The sequence below is a fragment of the Molothrus aeneus genome, chromosome 10 (assembly GCF_037042795.1).
Source record: "Molothrus aeneus isolate 106 chromosome 10, BPBGC_Maene_1.0, whole genome shotgun sequence".
Classification (NCBI taxonomy): domain Eukaryota; kingdom Metazoa; phylum Chordata; class Aves; order Passeriformes; family Icteridae; genus Molothrus; species Molothrus aeneus.
The window spans coordinates 8,874,779-8,902,415 of record NC_089655.1 but is presented as its reverse complement, the minus strand read 5'-3'; the positions used below and the strand labels follow the sequence as shown (position 1 = coordinate 8,902,415).

General features: G+C 43.4%; 1 protein-coding gene across 1 annotated transcript; it reads left to right on the top strand.

Annotated features, from left to right (window-relative positions):
* The first annotated feature begins 2,869 nt into the window (after nucleotides 1-2,869).
* SERPINE2 (serpin family E member 2) lies at nucleotides 2,870-26,461 on the top strand. Its single transcript, XM_066556855.1, has 9 exons — nucleotides 2,870-2,959; nucleotides 16,227-16,501; nucleotides 18,942-19,169; nucleotides 20,236-20,433; nucleotides 22,847-23,045; nucleotides 23,186-23,286; nucleotides 24,292-24,378; nucleotides 24,947-25,030; nucleotides 25,793-26,461. The coding sequence occupies exons 2-9, from the start codon at nucleotides 16,246-16,248 to the stop codon at nucleotides 25,828-25,830; spliced, it is 1,191 nt and encodes a 396-aa protein (XP_066412952.1). The 5' UTR covers nucleotides 2,870-2,959; nucleotides 16,227-16,245; the 3' UTR covers nucleotides 25,831-26,461.
* The last annotated feature ends 1,176 nt before the right edge of the window (nucleotides 26,462-27,637 follow it).

Below are 27,637 nucleotides of genomic sequence, written 5' to 3'. Positions count from 1 at the left end.
ACATGGATGAGAACTGGGAAGTTTCTTTTTTTCCCCCCTTTTATACAGGATTTCCTATCTGAACTGCTTGAGAAATGTTGCTTTCAAATTTTTGGCCTCAAAAGGCAGTAAATTTCTTTAAGGGCCTCCGCCTTGGTCTGCTCCTAACCTGCTTGTTAAAACTACAGCCTATTTTGTCAAGCTTAGGCTTGTTTGTGTTGGAGCCAGTTTTTCTATTTCACTGTGACTTTCTGCCTGTCAGTTTCCTCTTTCAGCCTAAATCACACTGGGAAACATCAACATTTCCCTTTGTGGGAAGAGATGTTTTGCATCAAGAGGAAAAAATGGATGAGATTTCCTGTATCCTCATTAGCAATGTGGTGTACAGTTTGAAATCTGCCCTTTCTAAGGTGAGATACCATCTGAAGAACCTCTCTGCTTTTAAGTATAGCCTCACAGTACATACAGCTTGTCAGTGAATTTTGCTTTCATGTACTCATCTTTCATCTCTATGCATAGGTACTTATCTATGAAATTAATTCTAGTAGCAACCAAGTGTGTCCCACCTAAAGGAATCAGAGGATAAATTCAGAAAAAAGGCTCATTGTTGGCTTTTTCCCCTACCAGGACAGGATACCTCACATAAGGACTGGGCAGGCAGCAGAGCTGGTGGGGCTCTGAGACCCTGAGTGGGGTAGGGGGAAAAGGAGGGGATGGCAGTCCTCCCCTTTTGGCAGCTGTTTGGTTGGGTGGGCAAATCTCAGGCAGCTTCACCTCAAACTCCTCTTGACTTCAGCTATTTTTGCCTGATTTCCACAAATTAGGTCTTTGTTGATGCAAAGTACTTAGTAGGTGTGGTGCCTCACTCTTTCCAAAAAGCCTGACTTGTTAACTGTTTAGCGGGCACGAATTTGATCACCTAAACCACTTGCTAAGCAGAAGGAGCAGTGCCTTCTTGCCTGGTGGGAGGTGGTTGTCCACAGCCAGGAACGGAATGAGCTGTGGGCAATGTGGCAACAACCAAGGGGAGGAACTGCACTTCTGGCTTTTACTCTTCAGCTCCAGCTTCACTGGACTGGAACTGTGCTGTCCAAACTGGGTGGAATCAAAACTTGGACAATTTCATGTCATTTTCATTTACTTGGAACATGACTCGCTTTTCCCTGTCCCATTTCTACTGAAGGCAGACTACAAAGTCTGCACGTGAAGAGGATGAGCTCAGATCCAAGAGAAGGGCATTTGGGGGCTTAGCTGTTGGAATAGGTCCTCAGGCTGTCGGACTAGAACCAGGATTCCTGCTCCAAGTTCTGAGTTCAGCTAGCTAGTCAGGGTCTAGCTCTTCAGCTACCTTTCCATATGCCAGATTGTACCCAAATGCTCCTAAAATCATTCAGTGGTATTTTCCCATGTGGTTTTCATGATGCTGAGTGGTTGGGCAAGGCATCTGACATGATCTACCCAGCTTTCTGCCTTCATGCCTGAGAGAAAATGGATACCCAAGGGTTGTCTCTGCTAATATGAAAAAATATGCAAAAGGTGGCTGTTGGGTATTTTTGTGGGTTTTTTTGTTTTTAATTAATCTCCATTCTCAATTCAGAAATGGATCTGAGTAGAAATGATGGTATGAAACATTTTGGGAAAAAAACATTTTAATTAAAATTTAAAAATTTAAAAATTAAATTTAAAAAAACATTTTAATTAAAATTTAAAAATTTAAAAATGGTATGAAACATTTTGGGAAAAAAACATTTTAATTAAAATTTAAAAATCGAGCTGGTTAGTAAATAGCCTCACAAATGTCCACCTCAGCTGGTGGAGAAACCATTCCTGGACAGCCCATCCTTCTAGCACCAGCACCTTATCTTGGCCTAATTCCCTGTGCCCTGCCTGAGGCTGAGCTCCTTGCTTCTGAGCACTGCCTTGCTGTGCCACCTCTCTCATCCGTGTTTCCATCATTTCTGTTTTGCCCAGGCACAGGGCCCTGCACTGAGAGCCACCTGGATGGACACAAAGATCTCCACCATAAAGACCAGCAGCAGCTGCCACCACTGCTGCTCCAGCCCGTGCCAGGAGATGGGTTGTTTTCATTTTTTATCCAGAGAAGTCCAAACTCCCGAGGGAAGAAATGTGGTTTATTGCATACTCATCCTGTTTCTTCAAAGCTGAACTGTGCCATGCATGAGAATTTTTTGGAAACCGGGATCAGAAACGATGACTTAACAAGGCAGTGCTGTGTAACAAGGCAGTGCTGTCCACTGCCGCACAACACACTGCCGGTTTTCCTGAAGTTGTCAGCACTACTGGTTTTGTACAAAGAGTGGAAATTCCTTCTTGTACTTTGTCAGTCAAGGAGTCCAGGGCTGTCAGTGAGTGTTACGGCTAGCATGTGTTTTCCCAGGTTTACACTTCTGTCCTGCCTGCTGCTCTGTGCCTGTGCAGTTACACTGAAGCAGCAACAACTTCCCTCCCTCCGATCCCTCCCGCCGTTCGTGCAGATTAAACCCTAGGGCCACACAAGGGATGGAGGTCCCAGGCTGAGCCATTTCCTCATCCCTTGGTGAGGACACGGGGAGGAGCCCCTTGGCCAAAACCCTCCAAGCTCCCAGCACGGCACTGCCGGGAAGGGGCCGCATGGAGCTGGCCTCGGTGGTCCCTGTCCCCTCACCACCCCCGGGGTGTCCTGCCGGGCCTCGCCTCGCCCCGTGGGCAGCTCCACCGCTGCCTCGGCTTCCCCTTGTCCCCGGCGGGGCTGATCCAGCGGGGCCGTGCGACACGGAGCTCAGGCCGAGCCGGTGCCGGGCTCGCCCCCCGCGCCGCTCCGGCGCTGCCCTGGGCGGGCCCGCGGCGCGGGGCGAGGGGCGGGCGGGCGGGCGGGGCGGCCCGGGCCCTATAAATGGCGGGCGGCGCCACCGCGCTCCGGCCGAGCGGCGCGGGGCGAGGGGCAGCGGCGGCCGGGCAGCGGCGGAGAGCGGCGGGCGAGGTGAGCGGGGCCGCCCAGCACCGTGCGGGCACGGCCGGGCCGGGCCGGAGGAGCGGGCGGGAGGGAGAGCACCGGGCGGAGGAATGGGGGACCTAAAGTTTGGCTGCTGACAGCCCGGAGGCCGCGGGGGTCGCTCCGGCGGCTCCTCGGTGCGCTCCTGTTACCTGCTGGCAGAAGTTTCCCAGCACCGGGTGCGTGGGCGCTGTGCCGGGAGCGGGGCTTCTGGCGCGCCGAGTTTCTTCCAAGATAAGGCGCTGGCTTTGTGCGAGCAGGGAGGGTTTTTGCCCCAAAAGAAGCGGGTTTTAGGCTGGCAGCCCGCGGGTAGCGGCCCCGCCGGCGCGGCGCGGGAGACGCTGCGCTCCCGGGTGCGGGAGAGGCGGCACTTCCCAGGCACCGGCTGCGCTGGGAGCGCTGGGGAACTGCAAGTTGCTCGCTTGCATTCGTGTCCCTTGTCTGCCGTGAGAGAGAGCTTGCTGCTGTTGTGCTAAATAAAAGTAATAAATCATAATTTAGTTACTAACTGAAATTTGCTTGGCTTTTCGAATGGCAGAGTAACGGGGGAGGAACATTTACGGCCATTGCCCTTTGGGGAGGAACGAGTGATATTGTGATACTGTAACAGGATTTGGATAGAGCTGATGGCATCCCGCTGTGTGCTGGAGCGGAGAGCTGGTTCACCAAAACACTGACCTCGGCTCACTTGGGGTGATGTGGGAGCTGCTTCGTGTATCGCGTTCTGGGAACGTTTGGAAATGCAGAGTCCTTTGTCTCTTGGTGAAAATGGTGCTTGATAGTTTGGCTCAGTACTGTGCAATGTTGGAGGATCTTAACAGAAAAATACCTTTGGAGAAATCATTGTAGTAACAAATAGATGCTAAAACGTCAAATTTCCCATAAAACCAGGGAATATCTGTTTATGAGTTAGAGGCCTTTGATTTATTTCTCTCCCGCTTTCTCATGCCTGCATATGATTCTGAACGTGGTTTGGCTTTTGTGGTTGTAATCGCATTCTTGGGCAACTTCCTGAAAGAGAAACCTGGTAGAATGACTTTTTTTTTTCACTGCACTGAAAAATGACCTCTTGTTCCTTCACTTTCTCTGGTGTGAGCATTTAGTAATGTCTTGTCCCCAGCTTGCCACAGGAATTCATTAGAAACCTGATTTTGTAGGGACTATTCACAAAATGTACGTAGGTGTAAGCAGCTGTGGTGCTGTGTAGCTTTGGAGAAACTGCAGACATCCTTGAGGAAAGTGAAAAGCAGCTGCATGCCTGCTGAGTGCTCAGATGAGCCTTTGGAGTGTGAGGGGAAGACCAATGCAAATAAAAAGGTAGAATTATTAAGTAGATTAATTCAGCTGCATGTAAGATAGACTAGGTTGGAGATCTAGCATTTTGTGGGGTGTGATTAAACTCATGAGAATAGCAGCTGTTTGGCACAGGAGCAAACTTTAAATGATGAATGCTAGTCCACAGCTTTTTACAATTACAGGCAAGTTGTATGTCAGGCAACCTATAAGCAAATTGTGTGAAGTGCTCTTGAGATGCTGGAAGGCAGCTTCTCTGGGCACTGCTATTTTATGCCCTCCCCAGGTATGAGGATGGTGGAAGAACTCCTCTTTGCTCTGATTGGTGATATGGCCATCACTATAGTCACACATACATTTATATCTATATATAGCTCTATGGATCTCATGTGGGAGGCAATAGAAACTCATGTCAGAACAAAAAAGAAAACAGAAACCCGCAGTGGATTTTGTCTCAAGGTGTATACAGAAGTGTTGGAGCTTCTGTTTGGTGTTGTCATTGACAACCAGGAGAATAGCGTGTCTTAGTAGCATGTGGAGACTTTTAGCCTGAGTGTCTAAATCACACAGCCAGAAACGTGTTCCCAACCTGGAATTTCTTACCAGCATCTGCTAGGCAGAAAAATGTCAAGCAGGGAGCCCAGCAAGTTGCACCAGGTATTTTTAGAATAGGTTGAAGTGAATGTGTCTGTATAAATACTGAAAAATAACCACCTCACCTTACTGCTAGGAATTACAGTGGAGATGCATGTGAATTTCATGTATCCACAGCAAGGGATCAGCTCAGAGGGAGCTCTGGGTAGAGATTTGTGGTGGTGGGCACAGCATCTACCTGGCTCATGCAGCTGGTTGTGGCTTTTGATTCTTGATAGGAACTACTGTGCTCATTCTTGAAAAAGCTGAGGCTTGGTGGAAGGTTTTTCTTGGAAGCTGGGGTTAGGGTTGTCTGGGCTGCTTGAATTGCTTAATCACAAGCATGCATGAAAAAGCATGCTTTTGTAATACTAATTATGGGGAAATCAATTCTAATCATCAAAACATTTCCAGTCGACTTGGTTTGTTAACTGAATTCTGCGATTCTCTGGGGTCCAAGGTTTTATACGTGAGAAGACAGGGAAAAGATGGATAACCATCACTAATCTGTAAAGTGTTGCTGATAGTCATCTTTACCTGCCTCTGAGCATCTTCCCAGTCACCTGTGACATAGCTAATGAAGCAAGTTTTACAGCAAAGTGCTGGCCTGTAAGAACCATGTCATTCTGTGCATCTATACTAGCCATAAACATCTTCTGAATAAGTGTAGTGATATAAGGAATTGCCTCTTCTTGGTAGTGGTAGCGTGGAGTAGTCAATCACCTACATATGATTTTAAAGATTTAGTGTAAATATAAAGATTCGGTGTAAGTTAGGGAAGTATGAAAATATAATAAGGTTTTTATTATTATTAAAATAGCTTCTTTGTGTAAAAACTGGAAAGCTGAATATGTGCAACCATGTGTGTGTTCAGGTGTCTCCTCTGTGATGGTTAAAGTGGTGGGAGGAGAGCAATAAGAGGTGGTAGCATTCTGCAGCTGGAGCTACACAAAGGTTTAGGCTGGCATGCTGTAGGGAAAAAAGCTGTCCTGTGTTCTGCTTGTTCCCATCTCTTTAGGGAGAGACTCTAGTTCATACTTGACTTCTGTAAGCAGAGCTGAGGTCTCTGCTGAAGTGAGAGCCAGTAATCAGGGACTGGAAAAGTATGGGGCAATTTTAGTGGCAATGCTAGTGTAAGCTGTAGGTTCTTAAGCTGTTTATCGTGGCCTTGAAATACACTCAAATGCTAACTGAAATGCTTTCTAAATCCATTAGCACCTCTACTTGACCAGTGTCTGTGGAAAAACATGCATTTTGGCAGCTGCTGTGTCTTTTCTGTGGTCTGGTGTTTACCTGTAATGGCCAGAAAGGTGGTTTTTTTCCCTTATTTTCATGCTGAAATCAGAAGGTGCCTTATGCTGGGGTCCAATTATTATGCCACAAAGCAGTTTAAGTATGAAAGCATATTAATCTTCTGGAATTATCTCCCCTTGGAGAAAATGTCAGTTTTGCTGACCATGCTCAGCCATGAGGTGCAAAGTGTGGGCTTCAGGCAGTCTGCTGTTGGCATCCTGGGCTCTGGAAACAGCAGCCTGAAATTCTCCTCAGTGTTGTGGGACTGTGGAAGGGCTCAAGATTGATGGCCAGTGAGTGCTGAGCTGAAGAAGCCTGTTCAAAGCTGGGTATATGTGGTGGCCTTGGCATGCAGGTAGGTTGGTTTGTGAGAAACAGGAGTTACCAAGAGACTGTAAGCTACAGGAGTAAACCCCCCTGGAGTCTCCAGAAGCACTAGTGAGAAGTGCTGGTACATTCTACCTCCCTTAGTTTGGCTGATGTACAGGGGATATGAATTTATGTTCATCAGCTCTGTAGCTTTCACCAAGCCTGTTTTTATATTAAATGCTTTCTGTATTATTTAACAGCTCGCTCTTTAAGCTTCTGTTCTTGCAGTGGGACATGTTGAGGTATTTAGTGATGTTTCTCACTGCTTCTGAGATGGTTCTGTCATCTGCTGTGAACTGTAAGCTGCTGCTTGCCCAAAGCTGAATGAGGTTTCAGGTTTTTTGTTTGAATAGGAGAGGGACAGTTTCCCATTGGCTAACAGGTTACAGGTACAAAACCAAGAGGAGAACTGAACATGACTAGTTTTTCCTCTTCCATTCTGTTATCCTATAACTTTACATCCCTAAGCAATCTAAGAAATGCCATGTAGAAGTTGGTGCATTATCTGTATGTCTCCATTTTGCTATACACCCTCCTCTCCCAGAAAGAGGAGTTCATGTGTCTTTCTCAGCAGTGAAACAAGCTGAGGCCTCCAGCTGCTCTGGCAGCTCGGTTGGAGAGGTTGCTTTCCCAGCTAATTGCCTACTTCCTCTGCAGAGGTTTGTCATCTGCCTTACAGAAATAGTGATGGACTCTGTGGAGCCTCAGCCAGCACAGCTCACGACTCAGCCCACAAACTCTAAGGCTGAACTGAATCAGACAGTTTAATATACAGGTCATGACCTGCTCTTGGAGAAATCTTGTGCTTAGTTCATACTCAGTTGTCCCTTTTTTTACTGTGGAAATTTAAGTCTTCCCTTCCCAGAAATCTGTAGTAAAGCCAGTGGGATCAGTCAGAAGTGAGGTCAGTTTAACAAAAAGAGTGTTTTCTTAAATACAGGTCTTTAAATAGCTGGTAATTCTCTTACTAACTGGTTCATGTAAGTCTTCTTGCAGATGACTGAGGAGGTGTCTCCCTGAGCATATGGATGAGGTTCCCAGCACAAAGTTTCATTCTTGCATCCTTACAGCACCTGGGACTTCTGATGCTCTTGTGGTTGGCCAGTTCTGCTTCTGGAGCTTTCTGGGGGGAAAAGATGAATATAAGTAAATGTCTGTGCTGTGAATAGAAATGTGAATCTCCTTATCCTTTTTGAGTAACCTTCAAGCTAGGGCTGGAATGGCTGAGAAGAGGCCACTAAAAACTAGTATCTCCTGTGAGCTTAGGTCTGTTTCAGTGATGCTGTCCTGGATACAGAAAACCAGTATACATTTTTCATCTTAAATGTTAATAACTTGGCTACGTTACACTTTAAGGGTTATAGTTGTCAGCTAGTTTTTCAGATAAGGTTTCTAAATTAGCTTGCAAATAGGAAGTGGTTGATTGCTAATGTTATGCAGTGTGATTAATAAATAAATAAAAGGCTAGTCACCCATTACTCTGCAGATCTCCAACCACAAGTGCAGTAAATGGTTAGAACAGCATTCCTGATCTCTCCAAGTAATTTGTCATTTGGTAGCATTCCCATGTACAAATGCTTAAAGTATCAGATTTTGGTTATCAATGAGCTTGTGCAAGTGCAAGTTTTTATGAATGTCATTGCTATGAACAGAGAATACTGGAGTTCCAAATCATTTTTATAGTGAAACGACTGTATTGACTGTATGTACTTTTAGAGTAACTCCCAACACTGTACTGCTGTAGCCTTTCCTCTTGAAGGAGGAGGGGTAAGTAAAAACTGAAAATAATGCAATTAATTCAATATTACTTGCATTATTTTAAGTGGGGCTTCTTAAAGTCCTCTTGAGAGAATGTCTCCCCGTCTTCTGATACCATGTGGGCATCTCTAAACCCAGTTGGCTTTAGTTAGATGTTGTATTGCTGATAGATCCTGCCACCTCTCTTAGCTTCCCAGGATAATAAAAATGTAAATAATGAAAAATAGTATGGCTCCATAGCCTAATTTTCAGTTACGCTGTAAACCCTGACTGAACCACAGAGTGTGGAATGATGGGAATTGGGCTTTGTAGCATTGTTTAGTAGGAAATAGAAGTACCTCTTCTTTAGAGTAACCTAAACCTAAAAGTTGTTGAATCTGAAGGCCAACAGTCATCTCTTCTACTCTGCAGTGACTCACATGCCTTTTCAAAGCTCTGAAGTATTAACTATTGGCTTGAGGACTCAATTCTATGCCTTTAGTTTTCTTTATTTCTTACACAGTTGGTTTTTGTTTTTTTCCTTTGCTTGACAGTTCTTGAAGCCTAAGTGTTAGAGATATTGGTGCCTTAACCTTTCTGAAGGAGGATGTATCCTGAAAGGCCTTGGCACTCAATCTTCTCCAAGCACAGTTCCCAAGTGGCCATGGAGCCATCTCCACAAGGCTGTTTCTGCTCTCCCAGCCTGGTAGGTGCAAGAGGCAGGGAGGCATGTGTCACTGGCCAGCAGATGAAAATTCACCTGAGAAAAGGAGAACCAGATTTGTTTGTGCTGCAGGGGTGTAGTGGTGTGAGACTCTTGCTTTCAGATGACACCAAGATACCTGCACCAAGTGAAAAAGCATAAGGGTACTGGGTTTCCCTTTAATATTTTTTTAAGGAATAAAAGATGGTAAAATCCTAAAGCAGAGGTGGGACTTAGGGTGGAGGTGGTGGTGAGGTACCTGATAAGACACCCACCACTGTTAGTCCTCGTGGACTATTTACTTCATAGATCTGTACTTACACAGCCCATTGCCAAGGAATTAATACCCTGTACCTCATTAATGGAGCTTGCAATGCTGCAGGCTTGCCTTTGGCTCCTAACGAGCCTGTGGTTGCAGAGTGAGCATTGCTAATGAACAATAAATGCGGGAACTGTGGTTCCATGAGGCCTTTCTTGCACTAAAAAACTAAAAGTGGGGGCTTGAGTTAGGGCAGATGCTCTGATTGTCAAACCCTATTCCCTCTACTGGGGTGAGCCCAGAGAAGAGGGTCCAGCCTCCCCACTGTGCTGTGGAACACTGCTGTGCTCCCTCTTTTGGGGAAACTGGTTCTGCAGCGTTAGTCTGGATGAGCTGACTGTTCCATGCTGGTTTCTTCATTATGTTAAAATACCCTCATTGCATAAAGAACTTAAGATCAACCAAACCACTTCTTTAATAAAGGGACACCAGTAAATTAAAAACATAATTCTCTTTAATCTTTCTGATACTGTAAGACTTGATACTAGGTCTTGGAAAATTCTGTGGAAACTACTTTAAATACAGGAATAAATAATACCTAGAAACTTTAGCAATTGTAGTTGAGCCTACAGTAACAAGAGAACACATAAAATTTGAGAATGGTGGTAGAATTGTGCAGTACCATAATAGTCTCTATAAGCCCCCTGCCCTGTCAACTGTATTTGCTTCATGAAGGAGAGCTAAATTTGACTCTTTAAATCATGTATAAATGAGGGATGGAAGTAAAAGCAAATGATCCATAAAAGCCTATCTATGTTCTTGAAACTCTGAATAGTGCCTCTGTAGTTGTTGTACAGTCACAACTCAGTGGTGAAGTAAAAAACTCTGGTCAGCTTTGCATGATGTGAAATTGATCTTTGTAATTAACTACCATGAACCACCACCAAATGCTGTAGAAGATGGATAGCTACTGGCGAGAAAGATTAGTCTGGCTTATGAACTGCAAACCCTGGTCATGAGGCTACAGACAGTTTGAAATGGAGCTGGTCTCTCTGCACTTCATGTTTAACAGGAACTCCCAGAAAAAATGGTGGCGGTCAGGACTCTTGATAAAGAAGCACTGAACTCCAGCCTCCTGCTCATGGGGAACAGTGCTCGGACAAAGAGATGGTTCCTGTTAGGGACCAGCTGGTTTGACAAGCTGGTGCTCTGCAGGGAAATTCCCACTTGGCAGGGGAGGCTGGTTGGACACAGCTGAACAGGCTTTCCAGAATGCCCTAAAAACCTGAGAGAGATAGGAATAGAAGAGATAGGATTAAGGTTGGGAGAGGAAATCTTCAGAAGCAATACCATGCTTTTGCATTCATGTGCAATGCTGGCTGTTGTGCCTGAAGTCAGACCAATGTCTTAAGATATAAAATTATTTTTTTAAAAAACCCATCACTTCCAACTTATCTCTGTGTACAAGTTATGTTTGTGTCTTGTTGACAGTAACTTACTCCTCTTCAGAGCAATGTGAGTACTGAGCTGTTTAAAATCTAGCAATCATCCTGTCTTGGAAATGCTCTGCATATACTAAACTTTCCAGGTATTGAGTAATAATGGAAGGAGTTGTTAGATGAAAAGGAAGAGCCAACATTCAGGAAGATGAAACATTTCCCAGATCTGTCATGTGGAAGAAGCCAGAACTTCAGCAGCTGAACTCAGGTTCAGGATGAGGAGAAGATATTGAAGCTGAGGGCTTTGATATGTAGGAGGCTTAGGCAGAAGGGGAGTCAGGAACACCTGTGAGGTGCAGGGAAGCCTACCAAGAGGCTGGAGTGTTTTACCATCAGCTGGAAAACAAGACCCAGCACATGACCTTCCCTCTGCAACCAGAGTGGTCTCCTTGCTTGGGAGAAACAATTGCTGTGTGTTCAGCCAGCTCCTTTAATGACTGTTAACAGGTTTGGTTGAGTATTTATTCAGTCCTGCTGGAGAGAATTGGTTAAATGCCTGAAGTGAAGCTGCTTTCTTTCAGCTCGTATGTCAATTGAAATAAGACTTTTAAATTAGTAGCCCAGATGACAGTGGCATGGAAACATCAACATCTCAGACTTGGAGAGGTCCCTGAATGTTTGTTCCAGGCTGGCTTTCTCTGGTCACAGAGGCTGCCCAGTGCATGCCACGTGGGCTCAGGGGCTCTGAGGGTTTTGTGCTTAATACAGTGAGACCAGCAATGCTGTGAGACTGCTCTTTAGTTTTAGTCCCTTTAGCTGTGCTTGCTGCTCTTTGGTTACAGCTATTCACAGAAGTGCAGTCTGGCGTCTAAACTTCCTTGTGCTTGATATGTCTTTAAAGAAACTACAGAATCAATCTTGCAACTGCAAGAAGAGCCTTTTGGATTATACATTATTGCTGTTGAAGTCAGGCTTCATAGTGCAGTCATTACAGATATCTGAAAATGTATGTACAGTTGATTATTTCATCCTCAATCCACTGCAAAGTGTTCTTCAGTCTCTCTGGGACAAGCCTTTTCTCCAACTTGGATATTAAATATGGGCATTTTTTCAGATCATATTTTTGCCTCTGATCTTGAACCAAACTAATTTCTGTTCTTCCTCTTGGGAAGAAAGCAGCAGCTTAGGCTCACTGAAAATGAAGTCCTTCCTAAGCTAGTTTTCTGCTGTAGGAGTATCTTCATTGTTAGCAGTATTTTTTGCCTGGGGCTGAAGATGTTACTTTTCCCTGCTCCACCAAATGCTTTTCTAGGCACAGATTAAACAGCCTGTATTAATATAACTTTGCTTTTGTAACAAGCATTCTATAAATGTAGGCTGAAAGCACCACTTCCTCTTTGTTGATGTAATTGCTTCCATAATAATTTTATCAAAAAAATTTAAACTAGGTACTATGATGGTGATCTGAATAGTTGAGCCTGGTGAGAATTGAGTATCCTGCCCAATACATCTGAGAGTCAGTGTTTGCAACACCAGCATGAAACTGAGCTCATCCCAGGGTTGGGAGCCTGAAGACTTTGCATCATCTGTCATGAAACAACACAGAGCTATCAGTGTACATAGGACATGCTGCTGTGTTCCTCCTCTGCCTTGCCCAGAGCTCTGTGCCTGACTGGAATAGTTGTCTAAAAATTCCTTTGTGGCTTCGGCCAGGCTCTGCAGTTAGAGTTATAACTGGTACTTCAGTGTGATGTACAGGACCTGGGGTGGTGCTGCTCTGTGAGGCAGGGGGAGCTGAGTTCTGGGTGTGCTTGCTGAGGAGATGGCATCTCTCATACATGAATGTGTGACACTGATCTGTCCTGCTCAGAAACTCTAGCATTAGGGTTAAGAACTGGATTTGCATAACAAATGGCAATGTATGATAACACTGGCTACATTTCTTTGGGCTGGTGACAGCATTCCCATTGCGTGTTGAGAAGTTGAAATTGTGGATGTTGTCCTTCCTGTAAGTGCTCAATCTAAGAAGTGGGCAGCCTACCCTACAGAGGGACTTTTTTTTGATCCAGCATCTTTCAAAAGCCCACATTTATGTAAATGAATTCGCCTATACACTTTCCTCCTCCTCAGTTTAACTTTGTAAAAAATATAAAGGTCATAGGCAAAGAAATGCCTAGCCTGTATTTTTGTTTAGTTTTCTGAAGCATTAGATTCAGATTTAACTATCACTAAGTTTTTTAGCTTCAGTGTTATGAAAGCTTGTTGAAAGCTTGTTGATATTCTGTATAGCAGGTCAGCTGTTTTCCATCCTACACATCATACATCCTTTTGGATTCCTTCTCCAAGCACTGTGCTTAAGCTGTTTCTTTCAGGATATGCAAATGCACTTCTTGATACTGGACTGCATAGAAGTTAATTTTACTGAAATCCATAATGGAAACTTCAGTTGCAGGGATGCCACTTCTCAAAGATCCAATTGTCTCCCCAGTTACCTGGTTAAGTTACACAGTGGCCATAGCAGGGCCAGGCCAAGAAGTGACTGTTCCATAACTTGTGATCAAAAGTGGTTTTACTCTTTTTCCATGCTCAGAGCACTGTATGACTTTATTTCATTTATTGAATAGGTGTCTGCTAGAGATTGTGCTCCAAAACAGAGACCAACCCATCTTAATGGTGTGTCAGGAGGGAGAGGTTAGGCAAATATGGAGAATTCTGGGTAAACCAGATGCAGGAGGTAATCAGTTGAAACAGAAAAAAGCCCAAAATTCTGCAGCAGTGGCCTTGGGAGCAGAGTTGGGTTGTTTTGACAAGGCTTCACATGTTATGGGGAAAATACAAGGCTGTCACCCTGAGTCTGTCAGGGGCTGTCATCAGTGAAGTAGAAAACTTGGAGACTTGCAATATATTCTGGGAAAGTCAAAGAGAGAAGTGTCTCACTTCAGTTAGGTTTGTGCAGATGAAGTACCTAAATGACAATGAAACATTGTTTTGTTTGATTTCCAAGTGTCACTCCTGTCTCTGCCCTCATAGTATGCTTCTTGCCATATAATGTATCAAGGGTAGATTGCCCTCAAAATAGGCCAGTTTCCTGTGGTTTGCTGTCAGGGTCAGGTGGAGCTGCCTTGGTCAAAAGCCTGGTTTTCAGATTGCTGCTCAAACTGTGCTCTGTGATTACCTGGTAGTGTCCCTGTCCATCACTATGTGGGAGAGGCTGTATTGCACCAACGTGCACCGCTTCTTGCTTCAAAGTGCCTCCAGTAAGACTTTGTAATAGTTTCAGGGCCTTGAAGTTTCTTTTTGCCAAGATACTAGGTCAAGTTATAAGTCTGCTTAATATCTGGATTAAGAATTTGTTTAAACTACCCCTTGGGTTTCCAGGTTTGGGAGAAGAGATGGCCACCAAACCACCAAAGAAAATCCTAAAAGCTAGCCCTAAATGAAGCTTTTCATGGAGTTCCTACTGCAAGGCACCAGTGCCATCAGTGTGGAGCTGCTGCCTGTGAGAGAAGGAATTCTTACCCTTAAGAACTAAACTAGAGGTTTCAGGTGGTTTGTGTTAGTATCAAAGAACACTGAAGAATGTTCCTTAACAATTTTAATTTATTTTTAAAAGTGCAAGTTTACTTTCCCTGTCAGGCTGTTGGCTCTCCCCCATGACATTTTCTTGCTGTAGCTGGTGATGAGGGGTGCAAGACAAATGTAGGAGTGACTCATGTAACCTGCCTCAGGGGGATGCAAACCCAGTCCATGGTGCTTGGGGTTTGTTCCTGCTGGTCTCAGCTGCAGCTAGCCCAGTCCAGCCTAAATTTTGGACTAGGCTTGAGTAGTTGCAGCAGGTGGCTGATATGAAGCTCCTTTGGAAGGAATTGTGCTTTAGTGACCTCAGAACTGCTTGGGGGATTAGTAGGTTTATGGAGAAGACTTAATTATTGGGTGGGCTATTACCCTGCTTTGTAGGACAGTGTTTTCATTTTTTCTTGCATAACTTAAATCAGCAGGTTCCTCTGGTTAGGAGTATACTAAAGTTGGGTTTGGGGGAGAAAGCTGTCTAAACTCCTGCATTATTGCATTTTCAGCATTTGGTTAATTCTGCAACAACAAACTGCGACAAAGCCACCCTCGTCCCCTCAAATGGCGTAGAAGAAAGTGGAAATGCTGTATTTGTCGCTTTCAAGTGTTTTAGCACAGTTAAAGTACATGCTATTAAAAGATGATTAAACAAATCTGTACAAACACCAGCTGGTTTTCTGGTAGTCAAGCGCTCCAGCATGGTTTGAACTCGCAGCGTAGGTAGGCTGGCGATGGCACAGCTCCTTGGGCTGTGTGGGAGGAGGCTGGCAGTGACAAGGCTGTGCCTCTGCTGGGCCCCAGCACCCTGGGGTGCTGCACCCAGAACAGCAAAGGTGCCAGCTTGCTGCACTGGGGGCTCCAGGGCAGCACAGACCTGGTTCTGCATTTGTTATGCAAATAACACTTCATTCGGTGGGACACCTTCTGCAGCCTTGCTTCTGATGGCAGTGAGGGAACAGGCTCCTGGCTGGTCTGGAAATGGAAGTCAGGGCTGTGAACTGTGTAAATGAAATGTCTTAAAAATGTTGTGAACAGGGAACATAATTTAAGGAAATAGGAGATTATTGCATGTTTCTCTAAGTATCTCTTTGCCCTAACAAAAAGGGTTGAATGCAGTTTCATGAGGAGGAAATACAGCACAGTAGTTACAGTGCTCAGTGTTTGACATTTGGGTTTGGCTGTCTATAATCAGTTGCTGATAGGTCCTGAACAAAATGTTGATGCTGCTTGTGCTTCAGCTCTTTGGAGCTCATGGATAATAATACTGAGTTCTGTCAGGTGTTAGACCTGCAGATGAAGATACACCTGTTTTGAATATTAACTCCATTCTGTATACATTAGGTGCTCTGTTTTCTTAAATGGAGATCTACAGGTTGAAATCCAAGTTCAACATTTGCATTTTAAAATTTTCCTCTACGTTCCTGTTATTGAGAATGCCAATTATGCAGCTAACTCTTATTGTTCTAGGCAGTTGTAAATTCCCACAGCAGAAGGTCTGTTTGCATATGTATATATGCTTCTGTTCACTGCAGAAAATGATCTATGAGGTGTAGGTGCATCACATACTAGTGGGTGAGGACCATACCACACTTCTCAGCACTCATTTACCATAAAGGGCAATCTAAATAGAATGCCAAGGCTCATTTAACTGAGACAAAAAAATACCTCAACTAGGGTGTTGTGGGAGATAGTCTCCTAACTTGGTGGCTTTTGTCCTTTATTTAGGCACTGGTATCTAGCTATGTCATGATTATCATTGTGTCTGGAAACCCCTAGACCTAAAATCCTGGCAGTGCTAAGTAAAACACAGTGAGCTGTGTGAGTGCCATTGCCAGAGCTTTGTGAATGGTGTGTGGCACATGTGCAAGACTTGCCTGCTCTTTAGGTGAATAAGAATTTATGTTAAAAATGCTGTACTTGTGAAAGCTGACTTAACTTCTCCCTCTTGTTTTCTTGCAGGTATCTCCAACCAGGAATCATGAACTGGCATTTTTCACTCCTCTTTGTTCTTGGGACTTTAATGTCTGTATGTTCCCAGTTCAGTTTTTATCCTCTGGAGGAGCTTAGCTCTGATGTTGGAATCCAGGTCTTCAATCAAATAGTGAAAGCTAAGCCTCAGGACAATGTTGTTGTCTCTCCTCACGGGATTGCATCTGTCCTGGGGGTGTTGCAGCTGGGAGCTGATGGCAAGACAAAGAAGCAGCTGACAACTATGATGAGATACAGTGTAAATGGTCAGTGATCCTAAGGTGGTTTTGGGTGTGTTTTGTCAGACTCTTCATGATGTATGAGATGGCTTTCAAAGTGTGGTAGATTGCATCATGCACCAATTAACTCTGTTTACAAAAGCACAGAATGGACATGCTTGAAGTTAATTGGCAATTTGAGCATGGGTATGTACATATACCCAAACTGGCTTATAAGCAGCTTGGTTAATGACTTCAGGGCCCTGGCTAGAACTGCCTTTGTCCTTGCCAAATTGGTTTTCCAGAACAGGGTGGATGGTGGTCCAGTGCTAGCTCTGAGCAGGAAGGTGGCTGTACTCCATTTCAGGGCTGAACAACCTTTAATGTGCCACTCCTTAGATACCAGGGCAAGAGGATATTTCTTGGCACCTCACTGAAAGCAGTGCAAACTAACCATACAATTGATACTTTCACTTTGCTCTTCAGTTTTGTTCATGTGTTTCTGCTGTCAGAATCCCTGTATGTGTAGTTCTTGTAGTGCCCTCTTCTTGAAACAGCCATTTCTGCTTGCCTGTGCCTGACACTGCATGCATCTGTGTTCATATTCCTCTGCCAATGTCTGCCCCTTCCAGAGGGAGTAGGCTGAAGATTCTTACTGCTTTAATTTGCATGCTATTTTTGTGCGTGTTTGCCAGCAAGACTTAACATCTTAGTGCCAGCATTCTGCCTTACTTCCAAGAATAGAAAATCCTCCAGGAGGTAAGTGCACATTTAAATCTTGAGCAGTATTGTCATATAACATGTTGCCATATAACATGTTGTCCTGTCTTCATTTGCTTTGCTGTTTTGGTCCTGGATTTGAAGTACAATGAAATTATTTGACACTTTAACATCTAAATGATGTAGATTGAAAGCCCTTCATGGGATAATCAGCTCTAGGAATATTTGAATGCTTAAAATCTAAGTACTTGCAAAAATGTTGAAGTACTGTATCAACTGGTTTTATTTGGCCTTCAGTATTCCTAATCCTAACTGTGAGACACAGAGGTTCTCAAACACCTTAGAAGGTAGCCACTGCCTGGTTAGAGGCTTGGTATGGGATGCTGCCTCTGTCCTTGCACAGGTATCCCCTGCTCTTGTTCATGACTACCTTAAAGTCCTTTGGCAACTGCTTCTTTGGAAAGGTATTAGTTGAAAAGTATTTAATTTGTCTTTAGCTGTCTTTTAATGCAATTTAGCAGCTGGAAGCAAAGAGGAGAGCCAGCATCATGAGACCAGCCAGCTCTCCCCGGACCACCAGCAAGTGCTCCGTGGGCCACCAGTGGTCCACAGAATACAGTTTGAGAACCTCTGTTATGGTATGTTCTCCAAAAGAATTTGCCCATAATATTGGAGAGTGAACATGTAGAAGTTCATACCAGTGGTGCTGTTAAAGCATTCATGATACATGAAACAGCAAAGCCATCTGAGGTTTTTTCTTACATGCAGCTAAGAGAATAATTCTGAACTAATTTATTCCTTTCATATCTCTTCTCTGTCTACATAAGAAAGTAGTCAGGAAATGTTTGTGCCTAAATTGTATTGGGAAACAGAGGGAACCCTTCAATAACAGCCACCCAAGGATGCTGTTTGATACAGTGGTTGAGCATGAAGTTGCCTGCCTGGCAGTAGCTTCCCTGTGTAGACAGGCACTCATTGATGGGTGTAACACAGGAGAACTGGGTATGGTGAGCATAGCAGTTCTTCTGTGCTGCCATCTGCTTTCCCTCACACACAGTGAAGGAGCTAGCAAGCACTCTGAACAATCTGCTTTCAGGTCCTGAGGATCTTGACTACTACTTTCCCTTTTCCTTTTTTTAGAGGCAAGCTCATGTGTTAATCTCTTTAACTCCTGCTTGTAGCTGATTTAGGCCAGGACTTAGTCTTTAAGGAAACTGAGACTCAACTTGGAAGTTTATTATAAAACTCTTGACAGCTTCCTTTATTGTCCAGTAAATGGAAAGGAAGTAAAGAAAATATTTGAATTTTTGTTTTACTGAGGCTCAAGACCATTTGTTATGCAAATCCTGCAGAACTCTGAGAGAGTAGGCTGACCCTTTGACTTTCTTTGTCATCACAGAACTGACAATTGACCTGGCTTATATGATATGAAATATTTTGAAGCAGTTTGTTCTGTGGAAGAGCATGATTTGTAGCTCTACACTAATATTTGAATATCATTGTAATCCCAAGCACTGTCTGTAACATTCTGAGCAGACAGTTATAGGTGCAGCAGGCATCATAGTGGAGTTAATGTTTTTGCTGGGAATTATGCAGATGAGACATCAGAAATGGGTGTTTTGGAAGTCCCTTCAGAATGCTTGCTTTGGTCTTCCTTTTCTAGTCCAACACTTAATGTCTGACTTTTCATGTCATTAATAGTTGCATATAAAGTAACTGTTGGTTTATCATGTTATTCTAAATTAAACTTGCTGTTTTTTCCAACCAGGAGTTGGTAAAGCCTTAAAGAAGATAAACAGGCTGATAGTCTCAAAAAAGAATAAAGACATTGTAACAATTGCTAATGCAGTGTTTGCAAAGAGTGGCTTTAAAATGGAAGTGCCTTTTGTTACAAGGAACAAAGAGGTGTTTCAGTGCAGTGTCAAGAGTGTGGACTTCGAGGACCCAAATGCAGCATGTGATTCCATCAACCAATGGGTGAAAAATGAAACAAGGGGTGAGTACTGGGGAGTGCCTTTGTCCGTGGCAGGGTGGTGTCTGAGACGTCCAATTTAGATAGAAATATTGGAGAAAGATAAAGGGAGGTGGAGAAAGCTCTGTTCTGCAGCTCAAAGCTGTCTTTTAGCAGACATTAGTGTGATGCTTTAGAGCTGGTGGGTCAGGAACCAGCAGTCTTGTTGCCCCAGCAGATGTGCCTGTGTGCTGGCCTTGAGGGATGTCTGGGGTGTGTGTCCATCCCATCCATCCATGGGATCAGAGCAGCTTTTACTCTTTGTATTCATGTACCTGGTGAGAAATCCAAGCACAGTTGTCTGGGGTCCATGCTTTCTCTCAAACGTGATGCTTTCAGGCAGCTCAGATGTTTTGCTCAGTAAATCAGACTTATGGGAAGCTGTAGGGCAGTTCAGCTCTGACTGCCCTAAACTGTCCTAAGATATGACCCTGTTCTCAGGACTCACATTTAGTGGAGGATTCTTAACTAACCCTGCCTTGACAGAGCCCCTCATGCTTCAAGCCTCTTGAACCAATTGTAAAGCTTATAGACACTGAAGCCAGACATCGCATTTTGCAGCATGTTCCCAGTCTAGGGGGAATTATGTGTTTGGTACCTTCTGGAGCTAAAACAAGTCTCTCCTGGATGTGAGGAGTGTGTTAATGATGTTGGATGTGGTATTTGTCAAATGAGGCTGTCAAATTCTTTCTCGACCACATCACCAGTTTTGCATAGCAATGTTGCAAGCAGTGTGTGAATGGGGAGGTGTTTCAGCTGAAACAATTCCATGCAGTCTTAGATCTGCTTGCATGCTGGAAAAGGTAGAGCCTTGTTAGTTGTTAAAACACCAGGCTATCAGTTAGCAGGATATATTTATTTCTGGTTATCCTGAAAGTTTACTTTTTGACAAAGAATAGCACTGACTTTATGAATTTTAAATACATTGTCCCATGAGGAGCTGGCACACTCACAGGTCAAGGGGTCTAAAGTAATGTGTATCGGGTTCTTCAGAAACAGTTGGCCAGTGTTAACAACAGCAAATGCTCAAGAATTCCTTTCTTTCTTCTAGGTATGATTGATCAGGTTGTAGCTCCAGATGATATTGAAGGCAGTTTGACCAGACTGGTTTTAGTGAATGCTGTGTATTTCAAGGGCTTATGGAAATCACGATTTCGACCTGAAAATACCAAGAAACGCCCATTTTATGGAGCTGATGGGAAGACCTACCAAGTTCCTATGCTGTCCCAGCTGTCCATCTTCCGCTGTGGTAAGCCCAGTGACTCCCACTGCCACCAACAAAGGGTGTAGAATTGGCTCTTTCCAGGAGCTTGTTGTGCATTTAATGGTGCTGTTCTTGTAGCTGATATAGATGGATTGTTACAGAAGTGTCTCCTGCTGCTGAGGCATGGGCAAGGTACTTAACAGTTGCCTTGAGGTTGGATACTCTGTCAAGTATTGCCTTATCCTTTGCCTTCAAAAGGAAAAGTCTGAAGTACCCAAATTGAGAAATTTGCATTTTGCTGTAAGAAAGAAAAGTACATGTTTATAAGAGCTGAGAATAAAGGAAAGCTGCCAACAGGCAGAATGGTAGGAGGCTTACCTGGTGGTGAGCTGTATATGAGAGAAAGATTGGAGTTTCAGTTTATATTTTACTGCAGATAGAGAAATGAGACTTGCACCGTCTCCAGTCCTGTGGGAGCCAAAGGAGCTGGGTTAGAATGTTGGCTGTATCTCCTGAGGTGTGAAACTGCTCTTCAGATTGAGTCACAAGTGAAAAGAAGTTCAGCAGGTTCTGCCAGCCTTCCATCAGAGACTCTCAGAGCTGACACCAGCAGCTTGATGTGACTGACAATGTACTTCAGAGCTCCAGTTTGCAGCCTTATGGGGATTTTAGTGGTCAAAGTAAGATGGATGCTCTGATTAAAAACTTGTGTTGCATCCTTCTAAGAAGTGCTTCCTGGAACTTAATTCCATGTGTGCTAAATACGCTCTGAGAAATAGGCCTGAGAATACAGCTTGCTATAAATCTAAAAGCAAGACACACTGTGCTTTTAAATGCCTGCTTGTACTGTCAGTAGTGCTCAATTAGTATTAGTAGACTTCATGTTAAACAGCTGTGACTCTGTTCCAGACCTGTATACTAGAGCAGATGTAATGTAATACTTTAACTGCTGAAAGTGTGAGTTTATACTGCAGTACATACTAATTTTGGAGTTTCAAATGAGTTCTATAACTTCAAGTGGGGTTTAGCAAGACTATTATCTTGAAGGCTTTGACTTCTGATGCTGGTTATAATATCCATTATGTTGGCCTGTGTTTAAGGTAGAGAGACTATTAAGGCTAAAAAGGAACAAAAGAAATACTGCTGAGTTACTCATTTCCTGAGGACTCAAATGAAGTTTTTTATCTCTAGATTTCCTAACACAGGGCTTCTATTTTATCCATGCTTGGAATGGAATCTCTAAAGTTTAAATATCTTAAGTATCTTCAATCCCATCTGCTGACTGAAGCTGAGCTCCCCTCCTGTTCAGTTTGCCTCAGTAATGGAAGCAGCAAATCAGGAAAGCAGCATTTACCTGTTGGACAGTTTGCCTTGTGTGACTGTCCTGGAGCTGACTTCTGCAGCCAGTGTTATATCTGTAGGATCCAGCCTCAGAACCACTGCCATAATAAAAGGAATAGTGAAACTGCCAACTTTGACATGATTCTTGGAAAACAGAGGTGCAATACTGCCAGTTTTGTAGCAATATGAGTTCAGAGCAGCTTTCATGGCGCTGGCAACAAGATTAAATTTGTAATGAAGCTGTAGATTTTCAGCTTGGACTGTCAAGTACAGATTTAGATGAAGAAAGGGGAAAGACAATAAGATCTTGTTGCTATCCTAAAACCTTGCCTGAAATACTGTCTGTAGTTAAACTGACAAATTTTAACTTGAAACTACTATAAAAAGCATTTGCTTCCCAGCCACATGCCAGAAATCCCACAGTAAGCAAAGGGAGCTTGGAGGAGGAGAGGGTTGCTCAAAGGCAGTCTTGCTGTAACTTAGATGTGCTGCTATCTCCCTCCATCTCATCTAATTGGCCTCTTGCACTGCCTCAAAGTGGCTGCTTTCCACTATCTTGCAAGACTTCAGATTGCTTCCTAATCAGATCCTTATGAAGCAAGAAAATTAAACAAATGCAACAGACTAATTCAGACAGGAACCAGGAGGTCTTGAAATAACTCCTGGAGGAAGGAGCTTGTCTGCAAAATCTCTTCAGTTTGGAAAGTCAGTCTACTGCTATTCCTTGCTTTATTTTTATTCTCAGTTCACAGCTAGTTGTGGTACAGCTGAGATCTGGAGCAGAGATCCAGTTAATTCACTGACCTGGCCACTTCTAGCATAGCAGGCTTGCTGCTCTGGGCTGGTGAGATTTGTCTGGGAAAAGTATGTATGTTAAATGAGTGCATGTTCCATGGTGCCTGTCTGTGTTTTATGTCACACTAGCAGCTGTACAGAGCCTATGCCTTTTGAAGGGCTGCCCACCAGGAAGCCTGGGGACTTTAGAGTTGGTTTTGAAGTGTGGGCAAAGCTTTCCTGACAGACTTTTCTAGCAGTAGCTGTGTTAAGGTAGAGATTTAAGGCTATAATGGCTATGGCTCAATAGTTTGTTTGGGTTTGTTTGTATCTATTATTTTAGGCACTACAAGTACCCCAAATGAGCTGTGGTACAACATCATTGAGCTGCCATACCACGGGGAGATGATCAGCATGTTGGTTGCACTGCCCACCGAAAGCACAACGCCACTCTCTGCTATCATCCCCCACATCAGCACTAAAACAATAGGAAGCTGGATGACAACCATGGTAGCAAAAAGAGTGCAGGTTATTTTACCAAAGTAAGTACTTATACAATCTACTGCTTCTTCAGGGAGTGTTTGGGGGGTTATTTATATGTATTTAATCAGATACAGGAGAAGGAATACTTCAGGTGACTTTCCTGCATAATAATGATGCATTCTGTTTTTGTTCCAACCAGATTTACAGCAGAAGCAGAAACAGACTTAAAGGAACCTCTGAAAGCACTTGGTATTACAGATATGTTTGACCAGTCAAAGGCAAACTTTGCAAAAATAACAAGTAAGGGGTTTTTTGTTTTAATTCATGATGGTCCTTCATAGTTCCTAGCTCTGAATAAAGTGCTGCTTTACCAATGCAGTTGTCTGCTTTCTCTTGGCTAAGTGTTGCCATGACATTGGAGCTGGTTTTATGTTGTAGCCAGCCAGGCATGACTGCTTGCTTCTGTTCAACATTGCAGTGGCTTTTTTCCTCCCTCATCTTACATTACAGCAGTAAATCATGCTGGTCAGCTTCTTAAGATTTGATATTGCAGCCTAAGGGTCTCAGGCATTGTCTGAAATCTTTGGCAGGGCTTAAAAAATACCTTAATTTAGTCTGTAGCAAATACTGCAACTACAGTGTGTAACCTTCCCTAAAGTATGTGTTTAGTGACTTGAGCTGTAAGAAAGCATGCATGAAAAGCATTCACACTTTAGGGGACTGAACCAACTCAGAGCTGTAAATATTAGTATCTGAAAATGGGGTGTAAACACTTTTGAACTCATAGCAGCCGTAAAATGTCATTTTATTTCTCTTCTCTGCTTTCATTAAAATCCTGATTAGCTTCTATAGAACTGTTTAACAAAAAAGCTTACCTTGTGGTGGCTTAATTTGAAAACAAATGCCTGTCTTTCATTGAAAGCAAGGTATGTTGCTAAGTGCTTTTTTTCCCCCTGATGTTGAGACACATGGGAGTGTAACTTAAATTCAGATAGCAAATTTTTTCAGAATTTTTAAAATTAAAACTAAAAATGCATGTGAGCACTTCTAACTTAAACCATCAATGAGGAAACTTAGGAAATGAGGAGGAACAAGGAGTAAGATAAGCTATTCCATATTTTTGTAATTACTCACTTAGTGACTGCATTCAAAGGTATTGTTCTACACAGCAGCTTTGGGATTCCAGCAGGATTGTAGCAGGTTTTAGTATTCTGGGCCATGCTGACAGAGCTGCTTAGCTACACAGTACTGCAGGACTCTCTTGGTGAGTTTTACTGAAGGTGCTGTTCTCCTTGGGTCTTTCAGGAACAGAAGGTCTTCATGTATCTAACGTTCTGCAAAAGACAAAAATTGAAGTTAGTGAAGATGGAACCAAAGCTTCTGCAGCAACAAGTAAGCAGTTGTACTGATGACTGTCAGACTTGGGCAAACTCCATTAGAAGGCTTTGGCACTAGGCAGAGATAGCCCACTTGGAGATCACTGCAGCAGTATGCTCAGACTCAGTTAATGGGTTTTATGTGATTTCTCAGTCAAATCTCAACTTGCCAGTGTTGATCACTGTAAGAAATATTGACAGGCTTACTTCTAGAGAAGTGTCTTCCCATAGCTTAGACTTTATATCAGGCCACTGATAGCACGTTCTGGCTATCCAGGTTACAAAGAGGCATAAGCTACTATAGCCTTTGGGTGACAACCCAAGACTTCCAGCTCTGTGTGGGTCTTGTCTTTTTAAATGCTTCCTGTAAGAATATCATGTGACCTGTGTGGCTTTAAATGTCCAAGTTAGTTGGTTTTAGGCATCTGTCTGCACCTATTCAAGGTGCAGATATTTATATATCTATAGATATACATACACACATGCATGTATATATCTATCTACAAGGAAACTTTACTTTGATAGAGTATGTAATGCATTGTGGTGTTTGATTTGTCTCACTCTAAACTTTTTTTTTTTGCAAGCTGCAATTTTAATAGCCAGGTCATCCCCTCCTTGGTTCATAGTAGACAGACCATTTGTATTTTTCATCCGGCACAATCCTACAGGTAAGCACCATCTGTAAGTACTTTTTGGCTTAGAAGTTGAGTATCAGCTATGTAATAGTGGCAATAACTATTATAAAAATGCACTTGCAGGGTTTTTTTTGCCCTTAATTTTATATTATTTGATTGGGAATACAACTTGGAGCAGGGAAAAAAATCCATTTTGGCTGTCAAGGTAACAGAAGCAAGCGTGGCAGGTTTGTGGGTATAAAAGAAGAGTCTTTAATAGTCATAGCTCCCCTGAGTGCAGAGGAAACAGCTCTTTACTAGTAGTGAACTGCTGAACAGGACCCAGCTTTCTGGACAGTCAGACAGTGAGGGCCAAGGCAGAAGAGAGGGTTGGGGATCTGGGGTGCTGCCCCAGCCTGCCCTGAACATAAGTGAGTGTTCCAATATAATGCTCACAGCTCCTTTGCAGCATGGGCTGAGTCTCCCAGAGCAGAATTGCCCTTCTTGCAGTGACCTGTATGATCAATATGTCAGTTAGTTGGGAGCAAGGTGCTGCTGCCAGCACTGGGAGAAGAGCAGGCTGCTGGCAGCCAGCCCCATCCCCAGGGTCCACAGAGCATCAACAGGGCTGTGTGTCTCTAGAAATAGGAGCTGGCCACCTATCCAAACATGCACTTCCCTGGCTCACAGACCTCAGGGAGGCTGGACAAGACTGGAGAGGTGGCTTGGCTGTGCTCTGTGGACTTAAAGTTTTCATGGAAAAGTTTAACTCTATTTACAGACGACGGTAACCCCTGTTTTTGTTTCATCCCTCAGGTACAATCTTGTTTATGGGACAAATAAACAAACCTTGAATGTGGAAAAGACTTTCTTCAAGAAGTAAACAGGCACACCCCTGTTCTGTTAAATATTTTGTACACTACTCTTTGACTTCACTCAAGAACTAGTTTTAACCACTGACTAGGTTTTGAAACAGGAGTCGACATAGTTCTGGCTTTGTGGGGAAAATACAGATTGAAAACTACAGTATCTCTTCAAAATGTCTAAAAGATTCTCTAAACTACTGAATGGTTACCTATGCTAGCAGCTTCTGACCTTTTTCTGTATCTACTAAGAATTTTATGTATGGCTTTTTGTGAGAGGATTTTAACAAAGAATGATAAATGTTTCTATTAATGTTGGTTTCTTCTTGTGTGTGGAAAAGGTCTAATTTTGTAGATACCACCTATCAAGATTACTTTTGGTTCTTGAGTATCTTGGTACCTGGATATTCTTGGTAGAAATAGAATAAAAGTTCTAGCAGTTTTTATATAGTGCATGTATCACTGAGAGTTTTAAAACTAATGTGGTGTTCAATACACATCGCATTGTCCTGTCTCATTGTAATGTAAACTTGTCATTGCTAGTATACACTTTCTATTGGATTTAAATTTTATATTTGTTTTTGTACAAAGGAAAAAAATAAAACTGCATTATGAACAGTCAGTGTTGTGGATTGTGGATGTGCTGAAGGATATCGGAGTCCAGAGCCCTGTGTAATTGTTTGAGATTTAAGAAGAGTGAAAGGAGGGAGATCTTTTGTGAGACCTTTTTGTTGTGTGTAGGGGGGTGTTGGTTTTTTGTGATGGGGTTTGTTTGGTTGTTTGGATTTTTTGCTTGTTTGGATTTTTGCTTGTTTGTTTTAGCCCTCCCTCTGATGACCTTTTTTGAAGTCGTTCTGCTGTGGATGAATTATCCGTAGGTTTGGTATCTGAAGAGAATTCTATTTTGGTATGCCAAAATTACTGCTGAAAACTGCCCCATGAGGAGGTCTCAGTGTACCTTTGGGCCCTTTCCTCCTGTTCCCTGTGGTGCAGTTTATATGCACATGGCATCTCTTCATGCCCCTTGCAGGACTCTCCTGAGTGCAAAACTCTTTCCAAAAGACAAGCAGTAAATCCCTTTGGTTTGTCACAGATGGTTCTATGTTGTGCTGCTTCTGTGGCAACCGAGGGATTGGGGTGGGTGAGGGAAATCTTTGGCAGCTCTGAAGGGCACGCTCAGGGAGAAGAGGCTGCTGGTCTCAGGGGAGAAATTCCTGCAGACTCAGCCCTGGTGGAGCTAGGTGACTGTAGCATGTGTCTATAAAGAGTGTTGAGCCTCTTGGTCAGCTAAGAAAACAAGATGAAGAGAAACTGCTTCTAGCTGAGAATACCTGAATGTGTTGTGCATGGTCAGTCCTAACCCAGTCCAAACCCCAGGCTGAGAGCTCCTAACATGCTGCCAGATACTGAGCCAATCTGCTAGCCTCTCTTTTCCTGCTTGAGTTGACCACTGCAATCATAAAGAAGAATAAACCTGTAGGTGATCTATGGGATGTATTGGCTGCCTACCACCCAATCCATGTAAGCTGGGGAAGGGATGCTCCTGCTGCATGCTGAGGGCTAGGTCTGCAATAGGTGAATGGAGAAACTTAGCATGGCCTTGTTGTCTTCCTGTCTTGTTGAAGAGAAAGTGAAGCCTGCAGTGGGGAATGAAAAAAAGATGCACTCAAAAGCAACAACCAGAAAATAACTAGTATGGAGATTATGTAACTAAAGATTCCTGCAGAGCAGGAGACCTCTCCTGGCTAACCCAACCACACCTGCCTTCAGTGCCTTGCATCTCATGGAGGTAAGGAGC